Below are 25,469 nucleotides of genomic sequence, written 5' to 3'. Positions count from 1 at the left end.
TCCTAAGTCTTTCATATCGAATTTGCTAGCCAACATGCGCTTAGTAGCATTTATATCTGCCATATTTTTGCTCATTATCAACATGTCATCAACATATAAACAAACAATGACTTCATGACCTGGAGTATTTTTAATGTAAACACATTTGTCGCACTCGTTGATTTTAAGCCCACTTGCTAACATTGTTTGGTCAAATTTGGCATGCCATTGTTTTGGTGCTTGTTTAAGTCCATAAAGCGACTTAACAAATTTGCACACTTTTCTTTCTTTACAAGGAATCACAAAACCTTCAGGTTGTTCCATGTAAATCTCTTCCTCTAATTCTCCATTTAAGAAAGCTGTTTTAACATCCATTTGATGGATTTCAAGACCATACACGACCGCTAGTGCCACTAACACCCTAATAGATGTTATCCTCGTTACTGGCGAGTAAGTGTCAAAGTAATCAAGGCCTTCCTTTTGTCTATAACCTTTGACAACAAGTCTTACTTATATTTATCGATAGTTCCATCAGCTTTCACTTTCCGTTTAAAGATCCATTTCGAACCTAAAGGCTTATTTTCAGGAGGAAGATCTATCAATTCCCATGTATGGTTATCCAAAATTGATTGAATCTCACTATTGACTGCCTCTTTCCAAAACACTGAATAGGAAGATGGCATAGCTGCTTTAAAAGTTTGAGGCTCATTTTCAAGCAAGAATGTCACAAAATCTGGTCCAAAGGAAGTAGATGTTCTTTGACGTTTGCTACGCCTTGGATCTTCTATACTTGAGTATTTTCCTTTGGTTCTTCCCGAGGTCGTTTAGGTCTTTCACTTAACGACTCACATTCAGTTTTATACGGATAGATGCTTTCAAAGAATTCAGTATTATCTGATTCCATTACCGTATTAACGTGAATTTTGGGATTATCGGATTTATGAATCAAAAACCGACATGCTTTACTGTTTGTAGCATATCCAATGAAAACGCAATCAACAGTTTTTGGTCCGATTTTAACCCTTTTAGGTAAAGGAACTTGTATCTTTGCTAGACACCCCCACACTTTGAAATATTTCAAGTTGGGTTTTCTTCCTTTCCATTTTTCATATGGAATAGATTGCGTTTTGCTGTGGGGTACTCTGTTGAGTATTCGGTTAGCTGTAAGGATAGATTCGCCCCAGAAACTCTACGGTAATCCGGAACTTATTAATAAAGAATTCATCATTTCCTTTAATGTCCGATTTTTTCTTTCCGCAATTCCATTGGATTGAGGTGTGTAAGGTGCAGTAGTTTGATGGATAATTCCATATTCCGAATATATTTCTGCAAACGGAGATTCATATTCTTTACCCCTATCACTTCTAATTATTTTGATCTTTTTATTCAATTGATTCTTCACTTCATTCTTGCATTGCTTAAATGCTTCAATTGCTTCATCCTTACTATTAAGCAAATAAACATAATAATATCGAGTGCAATCGTCAATAAAAGTAATAAAATACTTTTTCCCACCTCGAGATGGTGTCGACTTCATATCACAAATGTTAATATGAATTAAGTCTAAAGGATTTGAATTCCTTTCAATAGACTTATAAGGATGTTTTACAAACTTAGACTCAATACATATTTGACATTTTGATTTATTACACTCAAATTTAGGCAATACTTCTAAATTAATTAACTTCCGCAAGGTTTTATAATTGACATGTCCTAAACGAATATGCCATAAATCATTTGACTCCAATAAATAAGAAGAAGCTGAAATTTTATTCATACTGTCAACAACCATTACATTTAGTTTGAAGAAACCCTCTGTGAGGTAGCCCTTTCCAACATACATTTCATTCTTGCTTACAACTTTATCAGAAACAAATACACATTTGAATCCATTCTTAACAAGTAAAGAAGTAGAAACTAAATTCCTCCTAGTAGTAGGAACATGAAGAAAGTTGTAAAGCGTTAACACCTTGCCGGAAGTCATCTTCAGGAATATCTTCCCATAACCTTCAATCTTGGCTGTTGTAGTATTTCCTAGGGAAAGCTCTTCTTTGGGACCAGCAGTAGAGTAAGTCGCAAATGCTTCCTTGACAGCACAAACATGTCGAGTGGATCCAGAGTTAATCCACCACTCCTTCAGATTTCCAACTAGGTTGCATTCCGAAAGCATTGCATACATATCATCAATGTCATCATTCTTCTCTACTATGTTGGCATGTCCCTTCTTCTTATACTTTTTCGGGAGACGATAATCAGGGGCTTTGTGACCGGTTTTTCCACAATTATAGCAGCTGCCCTTGAATTTCTTTTTGTTCTGCTCCTTAGTCTGTCCAGAAGACCTCTTTCTCTTCTTACTTTTTGGAGCAGCCTGCTCAACAATATTAGCTCCCATGATCGTTGAATTTTCACGAGACTTCTTCTCGGCTGTTTTGTTGTCTTCCTCAATCTTGAGACGAACCACAAGATCTTCCAACTTCATTTCTTTGCGCTTGTACTTAAGATAGTTCTTGAAATCTCTTCACGAAGGAGGCAATTTTTCAATCATTGCAACCACTTGAAATGCTTCATTCACAACCATACCTTCAGCTGAACTTGGGTTCCAACAATTTTATTGTCTATCATTTTATAGTCTAGAAACTTGGCAACCACGAACTTCTTCAAGCATGCATCTTCAGTCTTGTACTTCTTCTCAAGTGCGTCCCATAATTCTTTCGAAGTATTTATCGCACTGTAGACATTGTACAAGTCATCCTCTAAAGCGCTTAAGATATAGCCTTTGCAAAGAAAATCTACCTGCTTCCACGCCTCAACAATCATGAATTTCTCGTTGTCCGGCATATCCGCAGCAGGCACTGGAGGTTCTTCACTAGTGAATTTCTGCATACCAAGTGTGGTAAGCCAGAAGAACACCCTTTGCTGCCATCCTTTGAAGTTGGCTCCGAAAAATTTCTCCAGTTTCTCTACCGGTGGAACAACAGTCCGGCTTGACGAGGCTATCGTCGTTGCCGCAATAGTCACGGAAGAATTTCCGTTATCAATTGCCATTTCTCACTGTAAATAACAAAAGAGTTCAATTAATGGCAAAATCAGAACAGTAAACAATACTGTTATTAACAACAAACAATATGTATAATAAATAAAACCGAAGTTTTTATATACTGTTTCACAGAAAACGATGAAGTTTTTATGTTCTTCAAATCGTTTTCTGAATTTCAATACTCTAATAAAGTTTTTATATCTTCAAATCAGAATAGTAAAATTCAGAAGGAGTAGAAAATCACCCAGGTTTTAATCTCCACAAACAAAATACAGAATATAATAAAATAATTTCCTTAAGATTGTTATAAATCTGGATTGTTGTAATAAACAATTAAATCATTAAACTTTTTGAAATATATAAACAAAACAGAAAGTTAGTAATACTTGTTTAACGAAATAAATTCTGGAAAAACAGCATAGGAATAAATCGAGTCCACTGAATACACAGTGTGTCCTTAAGGAAATTATTTTCCTCAAGTACCCGAGGTGCTGGAATATATCCGCCCAGGATAGAACGATTTAACTCACCGGAGTGTTAGTACCAAAAACGCCGGTGAACAGCGAGCCACTCGAAGGCTGTAAAACACACTGAAATTTTTGTGCAGAAGAAGAAGAAGATCAGAAAATTTCATAAGGAAAGATTATGGGATTCAAAGTATATTTATAGAGTTGCTGGCATTGTTTCTGAAAAGGTTTGCAACCTTTCAGAAACAACCATGGATGTTGGAACAGGTTGTTTGAAATATTGCGGGAAAACGGATTTAAAATAATTCGGGAAAGAAAACAGGCCTTATCGGACCGGGTCGCGGGTCATGGATTATTCCGGATTCAATTTTTCGTTAATTATTTAATTAATTAATTAAATAATTGAAAGAAATTTTGTCCAAAAAGATTAATCAATTAATGACCAAAGACGAAGCCGAAGCCGAGCGACGACGACAGCGTGAGGCTTGCCTTCTTCTTAACTCTTTAAGAACTAGAAGAAGAGCAATTATATATATACCCATCAAAAGCCTTTTCTTCCTTCAATATGGGACAATGTCCCTTTGGCAAGGAGAGAAACTCAAATATTTCATTTTTCCTCCATTTCTCATTCACCCTCTTTAAGCTACACAAGGTTAAAATTCCAACAGTTTTAAACTACACTCACTTAACTAGTACTTCTATAGCGTAATGTTAAGCTATAAATTATGACAATTTAGTCAAAGTTTAGAACAAAGGAAAGGCAATCGGTACTAAAAGCACAATGTGTATTGGAAGATACTTGAGACCTGTATGTATGTCTAATAATTCTTTAAGTAGGTTTAACAAAAGTCAGTTTCTTTGACACATGCAATTAACACACTTTCAACTGGCCTTAAAACATCTGGTATATGTAAATTCTTTTAGTAGCATAACAGATAATGAGGCAGCCCACCAGCAAGAGCTGGTTCTCATCTTAACATGCACGAAATATGAATAGATTATCGAGCAAATGCTTTTCTCTGACAGTATTTCAGCAAAATTCTGTACAAAACATGCAATTTCATGCCTGTTAGACCAAATATTCAATAGGCATGAAGCTATTAACTTTTGAAACAAAAGGGTGAAGGCCAAAACTTTACATGTATAGTGCTATATGCAACAAATGGACTCAGGCAACTAAGTTTAAAACCTAAAAGAAAACGTTATCCGGTGTCAGGGGTTCCTAGAAATTTGACAAACTACCATTCTAGAGATCAACCAAAAACCTAGTAACACTATATATATATACATATAGAGAGAGAGAGAGCAAAATGACCAAACATATTGTCTGTGATAACCTAAGTATTGTGATTCACCAAATCTGTAAACCAGGTGACTAAAATGCAGTGTCACCACTGCAACAGGCTGGAATTCCAAGAATTCATTGTTGGCAGTGGTCTAAAATGTCTCAGATGTGGAGCTGGTGCCCTTAGTACACAGCTTGTTGCAGGGCTCGCCGCATAACTAAAAGTTTGGATCGAGAGTTGACTTGGAACACTAGTCGATAAAAATGGTGTGAGGATGACAGGCTGCAAGTTTCGTGTTGGGGTCATAGGTGAACCACTTATCGGCAGATTAGCAGAGGTTGTCGTTTGCAGGGTGACCCTTGCACTTGTTGGCGGAACTGCAGCTGACTCTGTCACTATAGGCAATTCAGCATTTTGAGATGGAATGACAGCCATTGAAAAATTCTGAGAGGATATTTGATGGTCCGCAGCTCGTTGCTCTGAGTTGACAGGTTCAGAAACTAAACTTGGATAGTTTAGAATATTTGATGATTGACTTGCTGGTTGTGTTGATGCAGCAGTCACTGCCGGGACTCTACTAGGTCTGCTTGGTGATGATTGTCCAGTTCCTGTAAGAAAAGCACACATTAAGGATATCATTGATATAAATTAGACAGTAACTGATAGAAAGGAAAATGTCAAAAGTTAATCGAGCTCGAAATAAAAGAGGTTGAGATGTAATTTACTTCACATTTGTATCTCCAAAGTTATATCAAGACTAGACAAGTTCCGGCCGTCTGGATGGACAGAATCAGAACAGAGAAAAAGGAGAAATATGAGACTACTAGCTTTATTTTTGAAAATGCTGTTCACTGTTAACAAATTATAGTTTAAAAGGCTTTGACTCCACTAACAGATTGATTGAAGTGTTGTTCTTGTGAAGCATATGTAATTGCAGTTACCATCATTATTATTAAGATTTTTATTATAAAAATGCATACCTTCTGTCATCTCTAGTGACCAAGCAGTATTTTGTATCTGGGTCATGGCTTCAGCTAGTAACTTGTTCATATGCACTTTGTTGTAGAGTGTATCAAGGTCTTTGTGCTTTTGAACTAATTCTGTGTCAGCAATCTCAAACAGCAAATCATACTTCTTCTTTATCGCATCTAGCTCTTTTTCATATTCAGATATCAGGAGCAAATTCTGCATAAAATTTTATAATGAAACCTTCAGTAATCTTTGCAATGGGAAGTATTATTATATTTTTAAAATTAAAAAATAAACAATAAATCAAAAGGACACAGAAATGAACAAGAAAGGGGCACAGGTCAGAAGGACAAACCAGATTTTCATGCAATTTTGTAGTTTGTTCTCTCTCCTTTAGTATCCTCTCCATCTCCATTTGAAGTGGGTATGGGCAAGGGGATTGAAGCAGCTCAGATGCGTCTGGAGAGGCATCAGGACGACATTGATATTCCTGGCTGTTTCTGCTTCTCATACTCGCATCGTTTCCTGCACCTGTACTCGTATGTTGTTGCAGTAGCAAATTTCCTGTAGACCACTGAATAGAAGAGTCTATTGGAAAATTCAACTCCTCTGGCTGAAGGTCCATGAAATCTAAAACCTGGTGACTGGAAGAATCAATACAATTCCTATGGCTCTGGTGATTGTCAATGGGCACAAATGCATGAGCTTGATCACGGCCAGTAGAGGCGGGCAAATTGGAATCTGGCAGCTGAGATAGATAAAAGAAAGTTTGAGAAAACAATCAGGTGTCCACTCTGATTCAAGAAACTTCATGGCACCAATAACAAAGATGAAAGTTCATTCCATTGATACTAGAGGTGAAGAAAATGAAACCAGCACCGCGAGATAGATTGTCAGACGGAAACAACTTGCCCAGTGCATATAAGGGACCACAGCCAACATTTAGCCACATTCTAAATTCTCCTACTAAAGAATATCTAATTAAAATTTACGCAAAAACGTTTTAGAAAGTAATTCAGTAAGATGCTATGAGCGCATGGTGGGATCATAAATTTCATATATTTCATGATAAAGGCAATATTTTTCATAATTGCCCGGAGTAAGAAACTGCCTCTCTACCTTTATAAGGTAGGGGTAAGGTGTGCGTACACACTACCCTCCAAGACCCCACTTATGGGATTACACTGGGTTTTTTTTTTTGTTGTTGTTGCCTGGCGTAAGAAACTATGAAATTTCAACATTTTCTAAAACTTCGTTTCGACAACTTTTACAACTTGCACAATCTCTTGATGTTAATATTTCTTTTATTGAGAATATCACCTTTCCTCTGGTTAAATTTTACCATAATACCTTCCCTGGTGTAAGTTTTGCAGAGTCATCCAGTAACTTAACCCTTGATGAACAAGCAAGAGGAGAATTTCATTTAATGCCAGATCACATGCTAGAGGCCACTGCTTCATTCATTGAAAAACTGATTTCTCATGTTACTTGTTAGAACCAAGAGGTTGCTCTAGTGGTGAGCACCCTCCACTTCCAACCAAGAGGTTGTGAGTTCGAGTCACCCCAAGAGCAAGGTGGGGAGTTCTTGGAGGGAGGGAGCCGAGGGTCTATCGGAAACAGCCTCTCTAACCCAGGGTAGGGTAGGGGTAAGGTCTGCGTACAAACTACCCTCTCTAGACCCCACTAGTGGGATTATACTGGGTTGTTGTTGTTGTTGTTAGAACTTAGAACAATTTCCAGATGCATTTTGGAGAATATTTCGGAAAGTGAAAGAATTCAGGAAGATATCCCCGCACCTGATTTGATTTCATGGAAATACTTTCTTTTCGATGCTGATCAGTCATGGTTAAGCCAACTCGGGACTGAACCTTGTCAATAGCTGCTCTACCTTGCCGGTCAATATCGCACTGCAGACTGGGATTAGTCACAAGACGCCTGCATTTATACTTATTACCAGCAGAAAGATGAGACATCCCTAGAAAATGAGTTTGGCATCAAAAAGCAAATATGTCAGTGTCTGATGATAAAGGAGAATTAATGGATACAAAGATACAACATAGGCACTGCATTACCAAGTTTGAGTCTCTTTCCCTGGACATGCAATTTCCTTTTCGTCCTTAACTTGGGTTCTGGAGTAAGATGAACTTTATTGCCCTCTTTCCTGCCTTTCTTTTCAGAAACTTGTTCCCTTTCGGATGGCTGACACAAATCAACCCGGGGTCTAACTTTCCTTCTAATCCCTTGTGATAGTCTAGGCAAGTGTTTCCACCTACGAACCGTTCCATGTAACAGACTTGTCCAGAAAACGTTGGGAAATTCATTCGTCATTCCTCTCACAAAAGAAGAATCATCCATCAGTTGCATTTCCACTTCACCAAGTAGAGATATGTTTCTTGGATAAGTCCCTCCATTCTGCTGCACTTTCAATATCTTTGAACAGCTGTTATAATCACTGTTCTCACTATTACTAGATATCAGGCCTAACAATTCAGCAAAGACATCATCTAAAGCAGCAATGTCAGACGATCTTTTTGATTGTGAAGATTGTACATGGAAACAATCAAGCATTTTGAAAAGAAAAGAGGCACCCCAAGTTAGCAGCTCATGGAATTGTTTTATATTCTCTATGTTGCTGTCAATTGTCATACCTTGCTTTGCAAGAATGAGTGCTTTCTCTTCAACAGTAAAATATGAATATAGACGGAGTACCTTTATTTGCTCCAATTTTGAATAAATTGCAATCTTCTGCAGGGATCTTAAATCATTTGTTGGGTCCCAGTCACTGTTAAACAAAATAATTGTATCTATTCTCGAAAGCTTGACACTAGGAGCACAAACACGAGTCTCCATCAAACAAGCAAATTTCCCACTTCCCTCATTGTTGAACTTGTTCAAGGTAGCTTGCTTCAATTTACGACTGAATTCCCCACTAATGCGTGTATAAGAATCCTCACCAAATTTTCGATGAATAAAATCATCCAAGATGTCCCCGATGGAAATAACCCCCGAGCCACCAAGAGACTGTAACATAAACAACTTAGCATCATACGAAATTACGAACATTAGCTAGCAAACCAATAAGAGAGACATAAAATAAGTTTACATGTATGTTAGAGCAAATCCAACAAAATACAATCAGTCTCCTGAGGGATTTATACATTCACAAATAACAAATAAGAAAGAATACACAAGAGAGCTCCTAGAGGCACCAATAATCATTTATATGGTAGTGTCCAGTCAATTGGGAATATCAAAGACACGTATGGAAATCAGGAAGGAACTAGAACGAAAGAAAATTTTGAAGAAGTAAAAGCAGATACCCGAAAAAGAATGAGTACTCTTTGTCCTTGCTGTTTGATCTCACGAAGAATCTTATAGAGGAATTCCAATTTTCCACTTAGTTTAATTTCAGCATCAAAGTGCTGATCTACAGGAATTCCTTCTAGAACTATGTCTCGCAGAGACCGGTCTTCGAGATAAGGGTGATCACAACACTGAGAACAAAAATCAAAGTCCAAGTCGGAGATATGGTGATATGTCACTTACAATAACTGAAGGTTTTACTCTTAAAGACAGAGTATTGGAAGCTGAAAACAGTCAAAAACAAGTCAAACCTTCCTGGTAGATACAAGTATGTTGTGGAGGGAATTTGGTGAGTCATTCTTCCAACGTGAGCAAAGCAAAGCTGAATTCGAAGAGAGGCAATTGCAGTATTGCTCAATTTGTTCATTGGAGAGTTTGACTGGAACCCAGTACTCAATGAACTTGGATGTGGAGGAGTTGCACTCATATGCAACAAAGCGCTTTAACCTTTCCTTGAATTCAGTTAGGTCTATGTTGGGATCAGTGTACGACAGATCATTGTCGGCCTTGTCATACTCAGGATAAAGTAAAGAGAGAACATTACTGTGATTGAACCCTCTATCACATCTACCCTGATACATTTAGGAAACGTAAGTTGCTGCAGATACTTGGGAATCTATACAGAATAGAAGAATTCAAACCTCTAGTTGACGGAAAATAAGCAATCTCATATCAGAAACAAGCACTTTAATTTGTGAGAGAAGCATTGACATGGCAGAACCCTGGCACTGATCTATAATTACTGCTCCCCAGCTTATTGGCTGAAGCATTTCAAGATCCTGCATAAGGATAGCTATATATAGATCAGAAAAATATAACACCGTATCTGCTCCCCCACTTGTGGATTTAAGCATTTCAAGATCCTGCATAAGTGTTGAGAAAATGGACCTTAACAAAACCCCAAACGCTAGCCCATGAGGTGAGGATTGCCTCATACCATATAAGCAGACAATAGCTCAATCAACCAATGTGAAACAATCTAACATCCCCACACACAGAGGGCTGGACATATATAGAATGGACAATACAACATGGGAGCCCAACATTGGATAAACTAAGAATAGAAATAGGTCGCTCTAATACCATGTTAAGAAAATGGATCTTGGACCAACTCAACCCAAAGGTTAGCTCATCCGATGAGGATTGCCTAAATCTATAAAAGGAGACAACAACCTATTCCATCAACCAATGTGGGACAATTAAACAATAAGGATACTGCTATATGTAGATCAAAAAAAATTATTATCTTGTATCTGCCTCCTAACTTATGGGTTTAAGCATTTCAAGATCCTACTAAGGATAAATGCAGCATTTCAAGATCCTACGGAAGGATAAATGCTATATATGGATCAGAAAAACTATTATTTCAAGATCCTACGGAAGGATAAATGCTATACATGGATCAGAAAAACTATTATGCCATATTAATATGACTGAAAGTACAATGCATTGTAATTAGTTCAAATGGGATACAACATTCAAAGAGATCAATACTTGAGAATTAAGATATGAATAATTCGTCTTTCATTATATGCGATAAGGAAAACAAATGAAAACAAAAAGAAGTTTACCTCAACAATAGCATCATAAGGTGACAGAAGAACCTGAAACATAATGGCACCTTGTTTGTTGTGAAACTCGAGTGTCCTTATAATTGCTCGTATATCTTTATTACCTTTGTACACAACAATGTTAGCAGAAAATGCCCAATGTAAGAACTCAGCTTCCCAAAGAGGAAGTTCAGCAGAAGTTGTGATTATGAGAAAAGGCAAACCAATATCCTTGGGCAAGGATAATAGAAATAAGACCACCTTCAAAATCCGCTCCTGTAAATTCCAAACATGGAACAGTTCAGCTCCAGTTAATATTTAGACTCAAACGAAGCTGCATCAGGCATTTATATAGGTAAAAATCTTGGAGGATCACATTACAACAAAAGAAAAATTGGAGAATCATCGGCAAGCTTGAAACTCGGTGTATCAAAATTTATGATTGACTAGGAATGCAATGGAGGTTCAGCAAAATTTCAAAGGCTGAAACCTCTGGAGCAAGCAAAGGAAAAAGTTAAAACAGCAGGGGCTACAATCTTGCTAATGTGCTAATGGGAACTTTAGATAGACTTTGGCTGCACAGTTGTAGTTGCAAAGAGGACGTGTGCATTGGAAAGAGAATTATGAAATGAAAGAATAACACAAGCTTTTTTCTTTTCTAAGTTAGTGTGTGTTTGGGGGCGTGTGAGTACGTGTATATACAGTACGTTTGCACGTAGATAGAGTTGGAAAAGCAATCATCCACCTGGTCATCAATGACGACAGCACTCTGACCCTTCTGCCAATATTTACGAAGAGTGTTGATATAAGTAAGATGATTATGGACCTGAGGAGCGCTTCCAAATAGAGGTCTCGGCAGTTCTTGATAGTCGGCTTTCCTTTTCTGCAGGAATATTGAAAAATATGACTTCACTTGGGCTACCAAATTGCAAACATAACACGTTAGCGTTTACATTTTCCCCTTCATTGATTACCATAATGAGGAAGAAGCTTCAGAAGAAAAATACTTTTGGCAACAACAACAACACAACAACAAACCCAGTGATATCCCACAAAGTGGGGTCTGGGGAGGATAGAGTGTATGCATACCTTACCCCTACCTTACGAAGGTAGAGAGGTTGTTTCCGATAGACAAAGGCAACAAGAATATATTTGTAAACACTTATAAAGAGAATGAAATACTAGATAACTACTTTGATCTGTAAAAGTTCCTGTCCCAACTTATATGGAGTTTCAGAACGGATCAAGGTCGATTCAATTTCCAGAGCAATGAGGACATGCAAACTCTTCCAGGGTATCCTCTATCAAATATGAGACTAGGATTAGGATGAAAACTAGCAAGATTGCATCAAAATTGCAGTTTAAACAAACCCTCAAGTATCATTTTTAAAAATAATCAATTTCGTTAAGGAGAAGTCAAGTCGTGCGTCGCTCATAAATCTACGTAAACGAACTGAGAAGTCTCAAATATTCTTAAAGATGACGTTAACACATTGGAGTTCTAACGTAAAATTGGAGAACAAATATTCATAGTTTTGACCAACTGCAATACTTCATCCGAAGATGTGCTTCTCAACAAGGCAAACATCTAAGTGAAAGTTACATATGTAACTAAAGGTAACATTAATATAATAACAGCATCAAAAGCAATTTCAGTAGAAGCAAGTTTCATGAATTTAGTGTACACCAAAAGCATGTTGAACAGAAAGGATCCTCCCCAATCTCAAGCTCAGCGTCACATAGTTGGCATTTACTAATGAGATTTACCTCATCTTCCGTCAAAGGATGCAACTCTTTCGTAGCCTGCTGATGTCGGATTTCATAATTAGTCATGAGTTTGACCGCCTCAAGCGACCTTAGAAATGAAGCATTCTCCACTTCCCATGTGGCATGACTGTAGCCCAGACCTGTCCATTTCACAAGCCACTCATAATGGCAATCTGCATCATTTTCATCAATCCCATGCACGTGAGTGTTGTTGTGATCTGTAACTGCTATCAACCTCTTGTCTAGTAAACGATGGGGAAGACTCCATTCAGTTTTCCAACTTACACTCTGGAGAAATCATCACATAGCTTTCAAAGGTGACTTGCTGAAAAAAGAAGGCAAGAATGGAAAGATAATGATAATCATATACCTTGTTTTTTTTCTTGAATCTTCTAAGGGCTGCTGGAGCCTCAAGAAGCAGCTGCTTCTCTGTAATCCAGCGATTATGAACATGAGCAAGACCTTTGTACTTTACTAAATACTCCCGCTTTTGCATAACTGGTGCCACATTAACAAAGTACAATGAGACAATTGGATATCACACACAGTTCGTGTAAAACATAATCAAGACAAGCTATAAGAATTTGCAGATAGCTTGCACCTTCATTACCCAAATTACACTCTCTGACATCCAAAAGGGAATCTACTCCTTCAGACACAGAATGAACACCTAGTTTCAACTTCCTTCTAACACACCAATAACAGTGCCATGGTCCAGGTGGAAAATAGGACAGAGGGGGGTCAACACAAGAAAGATGGAAGCTCCTTTTGCATCCTTGTCCAGCACAGGATCTGGAAAAAAAAAACACAAAGGAAAGGTGATTCTCTGATTTCAACAGGTGCAAAGCCAAGAAGTAGTTGGAGGTCATTATATTACGTTTAAATTCTCTCATACTTCCAGAAGTAGAAAGCACTTTCACCAGCAGTTGTAGCCACTTCGTTCTAAGGGACATAGTCAACTTCAAGAACCAAAGGCAAAATAACTGAACATCATCCCAGAAAAATCATTGTTGAATAGTGTGGATACTCAATTTCTTTAAGGACTGGTGTTGGATGCTCAGGCTCTTTCACAGTCATAATGACAAATAGTTCTAGAATTAATTATAATCTCCATAAGCAAATATTCCAAGTCTTTCAAAACCAAGGCAGCTAAAATGAAATGGTCATAAAGTGTTTCTGATTATTCTCCTTTTATTTTGGAAACCAGGAAATCCGTTTTTCTCAATTTCGAGACTTGGTGGGTAATGAGTCTACCCCCTACCCCCCCCCCCCCAAAACTTTCTCATATAAATGCCAGACTTGGTTCACCAAGCAGAAATCAAACTGGTGACATGCTCTTAACACATCCTAGGTTATACTAATTACTACCTTTGCCGTTGAACCAAGACCCTGGAAACTTTATTATTTTCCTACTTCAGCAACATTTTTTGATGCAATGGTAGATTCTAAATTTTCAAAAGATTAAAATAAACAAAATATGACATGACCTTTAAAGATATTTGAGTTACATTATATTTCCTCTGTTTTACCTTTGATGTCTCTATGTTGTGTGGATTTTTATTTTTCTTTCAGCAAGATGAGGGTTGGGAGGGGCTAGTGATGTCAAAAAAATTTAAAAAACTGATCGAGCTGATCTAACCAAACCTAGCCAAACCATTTTTTAGGGTTTTTTTTTCATAAATAAGTTTCGGTATAAACATGAGCAAATCGAATCATTAGGTTAGGTTTTACTTCCATAAAACATTAATATTGGAACGGTTCAAAAAAGTTTAATTTGGTTATACACAATAAATTAACTAAAAAAATAGTATGGTACAAATTTCTTCACATAACCGGCTGAACACACGCTAGAAGAGTCAAAGCAATACAGAAAAGCTTACATGTGGGACTAGGGCTCATAGTTCTTTTTTCTCAACCTTCTAGAACCATGAAGTACAAGAATTTACAATGGAGTAACTAGATGGTGCTTGATTAACTCACAATAGATTTCCCTCCTGCTTGCAGATTAAACAGTCCTTAGATTCACCTTCAATCTTATCATCCTGTTTGGAGCCCTTGCAATTCGCAGTCCTGTCAACTCTAAGCTCTGATCTAAAAGGCTCAATGTCCTTTTTGTCCTACATAATATAGCAGACAGATTGATCAGTTAGCTCAAATTCTCCAAGATAAAAAGCAATGACAATCAGCCTCCCAAAAACTAATTTGTCCTTTATCACTTCCAGAAGGAAAGGTTCAAAGACAAAGATATATCATTCAAAAGGGAAAACAAGGCAGTGGTTGCCAAGCTTTTCAAAAGATTTCTTATGTAAGTGCTTAGTCTCACTTAGAACCCTAAAATGTTTATTCCAACTTATATGGTGCCTTCCATCAAACCTGTTAACAGGAGTATCGTATTCTCTTTACGTTAAAAAGACCCTAATATATCAAACCTCTTTGGGCCCCAAAAACTCTTTATTAGTATAATGTAATAGAAGGAGCTATCTGAAGATGAAAGAGAGTTCAATTGCTAAAGTGAAGCTAATAGCAGTTTTAAAACTTCTCTCAGACTATAAAATGCTTAAGGATTATTACCAATTTTTGCTATATGAATAACATAAAACTTGAAGGGGAATATATTTTTGGAAAAGCAAGCAATCAAGGAAAAGAATAATACACAACAGAAACAAATATAGCAAACATTTCACTTCTAGGGAGAAAAAAGAATAAAAACAAGGATTTGAAAAACTGCAAACAAGAGCAAAAACGTTATCAGAAACCTGGTTGTATGCACTGCAACAAAATAGAGAATAGTATGGATGCTTAATAACAACTTTTATGTAGCATATTGATTTAAAGTGTAAAGGCCACCATCATGATGAGATCAGAGATATTTGATAAAGTCCATTTCATCATTGGAGACAAGGAGTTGTATAACACAGCTTGGTACAGACAGCAAGAACACCTCCCAGAGTATATGGCATGTATGTATGGCAATAACACAATGAGAGTTGCACCAAAATTTCAAACTACCAAAATAACCAGAATCTGGCATTTTAAAGTTTCCATTTAGTGCAGGCTTCTTATTATCTTTATTTGACAAAAAACAGCAAACAGAAACAGCCAAGTCTCATCATTCTATTTCATTGGTTTGTTTCCTTCATCATAGTCTCTTACTAGGTAAGTGCTGGTTACTGGTTTATTAAAGAATTACTTTGTGATTACAGTGGTGTCCAAATCAGTTTGCACACTAGCTCCTCAACTATTCTACCAAATACTTGCAACCTTCCACCAGTACAAATACTGGTTAACTCTACACAGTGAGGCTAAGGCAAATAGGAAGAAAACCACTAGACTGTTTTGCCTCTGTGAGGATACAACCATTAGTCTCCCATGATCTTTATTCCAGCTTCATCGACCATTCGGCCACATCCTTAGGTGCCTAAGCTTTTAAAGTAATTAAATACTGTAAAAGTTCGAAGATAATGCTTCTGCCACCTATTATAGTTGAAGGTGCAAATAAAATGCTATGGAAACTAACAAGTACCTAACAGTTTAGCAAACCAAATGATTCAGTTCGACTTGAAGATTTGATTGATAGGTTCTATCGCACTTGATTAATACAGCATGTAGAACCTCAAGCTACTAGTAAAGGTTCATAACAGTCAAACATCGACATTTTGCATTTTCAGAAGAACCAGCACTTGTGCAGCCTTGATAATAATTTAACATGATTTTTTGTCATTGCAACTGTAAGGGATCCAAACAAAACCTTTATATTCTCAAACAAAAACTGATTAAAAGAGATAAAAGTTGCAGATCAATTTTAGTCATGACTGACATTTTTCTCTGATGGACAAGCGTGTTTTTCTCTTTGATCATCCACCCTGAAAAAGAGTTAAAATAGAAAGGGTATCACAGCAATGAACATGGGAAAATACATAAAACAGGGAAAATACTCCATAATCTTAAATAATTTATGACTGATTATGCATGACGATTTTCTGATAATGGTGTGCAAGATAAGCTAGATAATTACAAAACATGCAAAAAAGTATAAAAACTGCGGAATCAAAGGGTGTGTTTGATACGACGGACGTCATTTTTTAGGAAAATATTTTCCAAACATTTTAATGTGTTTGGTTACCAAAAAAATGTCCATTTTCCATCAAAATGGGGAAAATGACTTCCCTCACTTATGGGCGGAAGTCATATTCCGCACAATTATCTTAACTTTTAACTTCACACATTGTTATTAATCGTTGGTAATTTGCTAATATTACTATTAATTTTTATTTTTAATTATTTTTGAAAAATATTTTTCGCTATTCAACCAAACACACAAAAAAAATATTTTACATGAAAATAACTTCCAGTCATACCAAACTCACTCAAAATCTCCCACAAAAAGTAGTAGTAGCTAATAAGGGGCTGTATTGGGACTTCATTTCGATTGGAAACAAAGGCAAAAAGTACCAATAATTTTTTTAGACTCCTCACTCCGTTGAAGAGAATGTAATTTTGCTTTTTGAATGTACATATCACATGGTCATGGGTAGGAGGGTTTAGGACCAAACCAAAAACAATAATTACGCCACCATTTAAGCTCAAGTTATGTTATTATCATATCAAATAAAATTAAAATAGGCTTCACAAACCCAGAAAAAGGGGAGCTCCCTTCCCATAATGTGCACATAACCTCACTCTTTTATATTTAAAAAAAAAAAAATAACTCCAATGAAAGGCATACCTGTGTGCATATTTTATGGTTTCTTCTTCGTTGAGACGGTTACTTTCAGTCACATGGTGTTCTTCTTCAGACACGTGATCCTCCTTTTTATTAGCATTTTCTGAAAAAATAAATCAGATTTTACTAATAAACATATTGATTAGGCTTTAGAGAATATGGTAGCGAAGTTGATTGTTTGCCTTAATTTTCACTTTTTTCCATGCCCTACCTTGTAATTCCCTCCCCCATTTCCACTTCACTCCTCCTAGGTATACTAAAAAATTTAAAAAAAAATCAGAGAGGATGATAAAATCAAAAAATAAAAATAAAAAACCAACCAGAGCACTTTCTTCGTTGTGCTTGTTGTATTACCCACTTTCTAAAGCTTTGCCCAGTCATTCTCTTCCTCTTCAAACTTTTCACCTTTTTCTCCTCCTCCATCTCCAATTGTAATTTCAATATTCCAAAGGAAAAAGAATCATATACTAATATGTTACTACTAAACAATTACGGAGTACTATTTTTTTGTATATATAGCTATCTGTAATGTTTGCTTTTTGTGATTTCTTTTGGTTTTAGCTTCAATGGCTGAAAATGGTAATAAAATTACTTTAGTGGCTACTGCCTTTCTGTCACCTGCACACCTCCACCACCTTCAGAAAGTGGTGCCGGTACCTACACTGCATCACTGTGCATGCAAGTTTACGAAGAAATGAATGCATGACACGTGTTACTCGCTCCAGTCCAAAATAAATATTTTTTGCCCAATTAATTTAAAAAAAATTAGTACTTCATCCGTTTCAATTTACATGTACGTGTTTGATTTGTTATGGAGTTTAAAAAAAAATGAAGACTTTTAGCTAGTGTTTGGTCATAGATTCTCAAATTTATTCTCAAAAATTTGATTTGGGTGAAGTTTGGTTTGAAGATGAAAATGTGTTTGGACATTTATTTGGGTGAAGTTTGGTTTGGAAAAACATGAAACATAACTTATACTCATAAGTTCTAAAAATTATCACAAATACCCAACAGTACCATTATCAATAACATTCATTATATTATCGCAAACCATAGTCCTGAACATAAATAAATTTGATACAAAATTATTATTTTTATAATAAACTACATGATACACTATCAGATGACCGAGAAGACGAAGCAATATCGTAACAAAATAATAAATGGTGGGCTCTTTTATAAAATACAAAAGTTTGGGGCAATTTTTAAAAAATATAATAGTGATAGCTGGTTTTGGGATTTAAAATTTGGGATTTGGCCAAAATTATAGGTAAAATCTATGGCCAAACATGTGTTTGCCAAATAAAACCCAAGTTTATTTTGGCAAAATCTATGGCCAAACGGGTCCTTAGAATTTGTGGTCCTAAACAAGTCAAAAATGGTCCAGAATATTTGTGTGGTTATAAAAACTTCTCGTTAAGGGTAGAATTTGAAGTTTAACCTAAATTGTTTTCAAATTTAGAAAGAGGTCATTCTTTTTCGAACGAACCAAAAAGTAAATAGGTTCACATAAATTGGAGCAGAGGAATACTATATAAAAGTAGTAGCATATTAATTATAAAAGTTGTAGAGAGTTTATCCGAAATATCTCTCTATATTCGCTACTATGTGCGTACACACTATCCTCTTATACCCCACCTCTTAAATTTTACTGTTGTTTTGGTGTTTGCAATTATAAAAGTTACTTATTACTTTTATATCCTGACACTTATATTGGACAATAGTAGTACGTATTGTCTTAAAATGTAGTACTAGTAATTATAGTCTTTTTAAGTTATTAATTTATTTTAATTTTAGTTCTTGTGCTATTTGCCTTAACACGTATGATCTTTAATTTTACCAATTTTGCGGTATGGTTCATTCTATTAATAATACTCCTCATAAGCTAATTGGGGTTAACTTTTACTGAGGACAATTTTTTGGTGTGTTCACTCAAAATTATGGAGAATTTGTTTGCAAGAACAGTGGGATTTTAATAGGTGCGTAATTTTCAGAAGAAATGGTGCAAAGAGAATCTGCTCTAAAATTGAACTGACAGCTGCTGAATCATGAAAATTAAAAAGAATTTAGACGGCGTGAAGTAAGAGAAAGTTTGGGAGTTTCTTCTGATTTTACGAAAGTGGGTATTGGCTTTAATATTTTGGTGAGCCATTTGTTGTTCTCCTTATATTTTCAAAAATAATGTGCTCTTTTAATTTAAATGACACGCTTTCCTTATTAGTCTGTTCAAAAAAGAATGACCAATTTTTATATTTGGAAACAACTCAATTTTAAATTTTTTATTTTACTTACTTTACCCTTAACAAGAACCTTTTAGAGTCATAAAATGTCATGGCTCTACAAAGCTTTTGCCAAGCTTTTAGGACCACATATTTCAAAAAAAAAAAATCTCTCTTAAACTTTGTGTCAAGTCAAATTAAATCATCCAAATTAAAATGGAGAAAGTACTTAGAAAATATAATCAAATACTGAAACCAAAAGTATTTATAGGTTATATACATCCAGGACCACCTAAACTTATATATCATTTTTCATTTAGGCACCTTATATTTGCATGGTATCTATTGAGCATTTTTTTTATTGGGCAAAATGATTTTGTAGCCGCTTAAACTTGCACCTGATTTTTATCCAGATAAACAAATTTTCAACTTTTCCATTTAAACACCCTTGTATATTTGAGAATTAATAAACAACTTTTAACTGTTGACTATACACATGTTGCGTCAGTTAGTCTAGCTGTTGTGCGTGTGTTTTTCCAATGCCCAACCGTAATAAGGTCATTTATTTAAAGGGTTTGTCTTCCTTATTTGAAGAAAAGCCCTAGATCTCCATTGTTGAAGCACGAAAGCTCTGTAGCAGCAATTTTCTTCATATTTTCCACTCATCCAAGTCAATTAGACACAAATCATTGCACTCTCTGCAGTAACAAAGTCAATTAGACTGAGTAAGTTGAACTTCTCGACTTCCCTGTCCATATCTTAAGTGACATGGTCTTCCATTCAAACTAGGAGGGGAAGGAAAATGGGTAGGGATAGGAGACAGTTGTTCTAAACAATTAACATCACTGTCAAAGTTAGATTATACATTGACCTTGGTTAAGGTGTGGCTTCTTTTGGTTGGCCCTTCGCGGAAAACGGGAAACATCACTACTCTACTAACAAGTCAATATTTTCATCTATTATCACTATTCGCAGCAGTCGGCAAATTTTTTCCATTTTTGTTTTTTTTGTTTTGATGGATGTATCATTCTTTGGATTTTCATATTGTTGCATAGGGTTGTTTAGTCTTTAGGTCAAAACAAGGGGGAACTAGTCAGTGAAGAGTGTGTTTTTACGCCTTTCACGTATAGAGTTTTAATTCGTCTTTCGCTGACTGGATTTTCATGTTTGTAAATGTGTAATGCACGCGCTATGTTCTAACTTACGGAGGGGTTTATTAATTCTCGAATATTTAAATGGGAAAGATGAAAATTTATTTATCGGGATCCAATTCAGGTGCAAGTTTAAGTGGCTACGAGGCTTTTACATTATTGTTTTTACTTGATTTATTGAACATCTTATGTAGGGCGATTTAAAATCGAACTGTAAAATTAACTTATTGGTATCGAGTTATCAGGGTAATGATTTGTGAATGGATTAAGATTTTATAATTAATGGCTTAACGGTTTGGGGACGGATTACTCAATTTTTTTATCGGATAAACCGTTAACCCGTTAAGTATTTTTATATTTACACTTTACCCTATGTATATAAAGTACTAGTATTAAACTAAATGTAAGCACTACTATTTGATCAGTGATGTTGGGCATATTTCGATATGTGTTGATGTTACTTTACCCATATTTTAACCACTTTTTGATGCTATTTGATCTTTAAAATGCCCAACATGGTTTAATTATTGGTTTTATGACTAATTGAGTTGTGTGTGATGAATTAGGGTGTTTGGAGTACAAAAATATGAAGAAAAGGTGCTCTAGGTAGAGGAAGAGGGGTTGGATTTCGTGCACCCTTAGCAGTGAAGTCGGCCCATAGCATCCGCCATAGCATCCGTCGGCCCATAGCATCCGCCATAGCATCCGCACCTGGAAAAAGCTGAGATGGAGGAATAAAGGGTGGATGCGACGCATCCACCCTAGCATGCGAAGCTGAGAAGTGGAGGACGAGGTGGATGCGACGCATCCACCCCTGCATCAATCCCTGAAATTGAGTCGGATTAGGAATAGGAGAACTTCAGCCCACGACTTTTGTACGCAATATATAAGCCAAAAATGCCTCTTTTAGGACATCTAACATATTGGGAAAGGGAAAAAAGCCACGACAAAGCTGGGGAACCACGGAATTCATTTGAGATCTTATTTTTCCTTCTTTTATTGATTATTATGCACTCTTGTAAATTATTTAATGATTGCATGAACATGAGTGGCTAAGAACCCTATTGTTCTAGGGTCATGTGTATACATGAATGTTGATGTTTGAAGTTTAATTTGACGAAGTTGATTTTATCATATTGGGTTGTTTATTTAATTCTGTTTTTAATTATTTTGCTGAGTAGCTAACAGTGAAATACTATCGACGAATCTAGAGTTGAACTCGAAAGTGGGAACTCTAGATTGCATATAGAATTAAATAGAGCAAGTTCTTAAACCCGGGCATCGGGGAACGGATTCACAATTGGGATAGACATATACCTAATTGCCTTGCTCGGTTGCAATACAGGAATTGTAAATGCGTTCTTGTTAATCTTAATTCCATAGACATATAGGCATTAAGTTAGCATAAATAGGCGAGTAAGGACTCGACATATTCTTAGGAGTAATATCAACCCTGTCAATCAACAATCCAGATAAATCAATTAGTTATTTTAAGATAAGAATGCAACATGATTGTTAGATAACCCGTGACCCTGGAATATTATCTCCTACTGATTGTTATTCGAAACCATTTAAGTGGTTTGGTTGATCTTTAGTATTTCATTACTTGATAGTTTTTAGGTAGTAAATTAGAAAATTATCTATTTTGTGAGAAATCGCTTGAATCGATAAGTTATTTGAGTTTGAGTTAGTCAAAAGTTAATCACAGGTCTTCGTGGGAACGATACTCTACTCATTACTATATTACTTGACGATTACGTATACTTGTGTGAGTGTGTTTGGTCGTAATAAGTTTTTGGCGCCGTTGCCGGGGACTTAGAAATTAGCTACTTGATTGAGTTAAGCTTTTATTACTTATTTATTCAAGTTTTAATTTTCAGTTTGCCTTGTTTGTGTTAACGCATGATCTTCTCTTGAATGCGGAGGAGTAGAAGTGCAAACAACCTCCTTCCTTTTGATACAGAAATTGAACGAACACTTCATAGAGTGAGGAGGGAAGTCGAAGCTAGAACGAGAATAGAAAGAGAGTTGGACATCGTAGTTCAACCACAGCCAATAGAGATGGCAGGTAATGAGGAGCGTCCGGTGATAGAAGCCGCAAGGCCCAATCTTGCTAATATGACTCAGGCTATCGTGAAGCCTGATATCACGGGGCATTTTGAACTTAAACAGTACATGGTACAGCTGATTCAGTCCACAAGGCAATATGTGGGTCTATCTCATGAAGACCCGCAGAGGCACATTCAGAACTTCTTGGAAATTACGGACACTTATAATTATCCGAACGTTTCCAAGGACTATGTCAGGCTGACACTATTTCCCTTTTCATTGTTAGGGGAAGCTAAGGAATGGTTGCAAAAGGAGCCCGCGAACTCAATCTACACTTGGTATGATTTAGCAAGGAAATTCCTAATCAAGTTTTTCCCCACTAAGAAGACAAAATCGCTGAGGAGCCAAATTCTTGGGTTCCAACAACGGGATGGAGAGACACTTCGTCAAGCTTGAGAAAGATACAAGAAGCTACTCAGAGACTGCCCACATCATTGTCAGTTTGATGAGGTATTGGGTCACACTTTTGTTGATGGGCTAGATGAGGCATCAAAGATGAATCTTGATTCAGCTTGTGGGGGTAGTTGCATGGCGAGGCCGTATAGTGAAATACAACTCTTGCTAAATAACTTCACTGCTAATGACCATAATTGGCAAGGAGATGGGGACGCAAGAAGATCAATTAAACAGAAGGCAGCAGGGGTGATTGAGCTTGATGACTTCTCAGCCATGAGAGCAGATATTGCAAAGCTGGCAAATCAGATGAACAGAATGACAATGCAACAAACACAACAGATGCAACATGTACAGCAAATGTCTATTTGCTGCGAACTATGTGGTGATAGTCATATGAGTGACATGTGCCCCACGAATCCTGAATCTATATACTATGTGGGGCAACAAAACAGAGGTCCGATGAATCAGCATGCACAATATGGGAACACTTACAATCCAAATTGGAGGAATTATCCTAACTTCTCATGGGGCGAAAATCAACAGAATCAGAATCAGTATAGGCCTCAAGGAAATTTAAGTCAGCCTCAGAAGCCACCCCAACAAACAGAAGAGAGTACGAATGACTTGCTAAAAAAGTTGTTACTTGACAATCAACAGCTCAGGACCGATTTCAGAAATCTTGAGAGGCAAATGGGGCAGTTGGCAGCAAATCAAAATACTAGACCTACATGCTCTCTTCCCAGTGATACAGAGAAGAACCCTCTAAATTAATGCAGTTACACTCAGAAACGGGAGGGAACTAGAGGAAGCGCCAAAGAAGAGAAAGGATAAACTTATATCTGAGGGGGAGCTGACTCCTAAGGCAATACACGAGTCAAAGAAAAATGATTCAAGTTTAGAGCAAATGGAGGTTGCAAGGCCACCACCACCTTTCCCCCAGAGATTGCAGAAAAAGAATGACGATCGCATGTTCAACAAATTTCTCTCTATGTTTAGTCAGGTTCAATTAAATATTCCATTAGTGGATGTACTTCGTGAAATTCCAAAGTATGCTAAGTACATAAAAGATATAGTGGCTCACAAGAGGAAATTGACTGAGTTCGAGACAGTTGCACTTACTGAGGAGTGCACTTCAAGGGTCCAAAACAAGCTTCCTCAAAAGCTTAAGGATCCTGGAAGCTTCACCATTCTAGTGCGAATCGGTAATATTGATGTGGGTCGTGCTCTTTGTGATTTGGGTGCGAGCATAAACCTGATGCCATTGTCCTTGTTTAAGAAATTGGGTCTGGGAGCTCCAAGACCAACCACTGTGATGTTGCAATTAGCTGATAGGTCAATAGCGTACCCTGAAGGAGTGATTGAAGATGTGCTGCTGCAAATTGGGAAATTTATCTTCCAAGCTGACTTCATTATTCTAGATTTTGAGGCTGATGAATAAGTTCCAATCATATTGGGATGACCTCTCTTGGCTACTGGTGATGCAATAATTAAAGTGAGAGAAGGGAAAATGATTATGAGGGTGGACAACGAGGAAGCAGTCTTTAATGTCTACAAAGCAATCCAACTTCCCCGCCACTATGAGGAGCTCTTTATGATATCTGTTGTGGAAGTGGATGAGCAACTTCTTGACACGAGTGTATATCTAGACGACTCTCTAGAAAAAGCACTCATGTTGTTTGATAGCTTGATGATTGATGATGAGGTTGAGGAGATGATGCATATCCTAGATGCATCATGTGCTTACATGCAAGGAATACACCCGTTTGAGCCCCTTAATAGGCCAAGTGGTCCCCCTCCAAAGCCGTCAATTGAAGAAGCTCCAAAATTGGAGCTTAAACCTCTACCCCCTCACCTTCAATATGCTTATTTGGATAGTTCTGACACTTTACCTGTTATTGTTTCTTCTAATTTGTCTAAATTGCAGGAAGAAAAGCTATTGAGGGTGCTACGTGAGCACAAGCGAGCAATTAGGTGGACAATGTCTGACATTAAAGGCATTAGTCCAGCTTTTTGCATGCATAAAATCCTCATAGAGGACGGACACAAGCCAAGTGTAGAGCAACAACGCCGACTAAATCCAATCATGAAAGAGGTGGTAAGAAAAGAAGTGATTAAGTGGCTTGATGCAGGTATTGTATTTCCAATCTCTGATAGCAAATGGGTAAGCCCCGTTCAATGTGTGCCGAAGAAAGGGGGGATGACTGTAGTAGTTAATGAAAATAATGACTTAATTCCTACAAGAACTGTCACTGGATGGAGAATTTGCATAGATTATAGAAAATTGAACAATGCCACCCGGAAAGACCACTTTCCCCTCCCCTTTATTGACCAAATGCTTGATAGGTTAGCTGGCCAGGAATACTACTGTTTCCTGGACGGTTATTCGGGGTATAATCAGATTGCTATAGCCCCAGAGGACCAAGAGAAAACTACATTTACGTGTCCTTATGGCA

At 36.8% G+C, this 25,469-nt stretch overlaps 1 protein-coding gene across 5 annotated transcripts; it reads right to left on the bottom strand.

Moving 5' to 3' along the window:
• Positions 1-4,604: 4,604 nt before the first annotated feature.
• On the bottom strand, positions 4,605-17,783 carry LOC107792831 (uncharacterized). 5 transcript variants are annotated; one of them, XM_016615074.2, is made up of 17 exons: positions 17,462-17,783; positions 17,145-17,244; positions 16,236-16,281; positions 14,399-14,535; positions 13,020-13,210; positions 12,789-12,916; positions 12,419-12,706; positions 11,397-11,534; positions 10,673-10,927; positions 9,743-9,880; positions 9,353-9,673; positions 9,059-9,232; positions 7,811-8,759; positions 7,535-7,713; positions 6,094-6,486; positions 5,750-5,954; positions 4,605-5,377 (listed from the first exon to the last, which is right to left on the bottom strand). In XM_016615074.2, the coding sequence occupies exons 1-17, from the start codon at positions 17,562-17,564 to the stop codon at positions 4,872-4,874; spliced, it is 4,251 nt and encodes a 1,416-aa protein (XP_016470560.1). In that variant the 5' UTR covers positions 17,565-17,783; the 3' UTR covers positions 4,605-4,871. The 5 variants fall into 5 exon arrangements, with proteins under 5 accessions (XP_016470560.1, XP_016470562.1, XP_016470561.1 ...); XM_016615076.2 differs by having other exon boundaries at positions 11,478-11,534; XM_016615075.2 differs by having other exon boundaries at positions 13,029-13,210.
• Positions 17,784-25,469: the final 7,686 nt, after the last annotated feature.

Source organism: Nicotiana tabacum, chromosome 2 (assembly GCF_000715075.1).
Source record: "Nicotiana tabacum cultivar K326 chromosome 2, ASM71507v2, whole genome shotgun sequence".
In the NCBI taxonomy this organism is placed as follows: domain Eukaryota; kingdom Viridiplantae; phylum Streptophyta; class Magnoliopsida; order Solanales; family Solanaceae; genus Nicotiana; species Nicotiana tabacum.
This window is presented reverse-complemented; position numbering and strand designations above follow the sequence as displayed.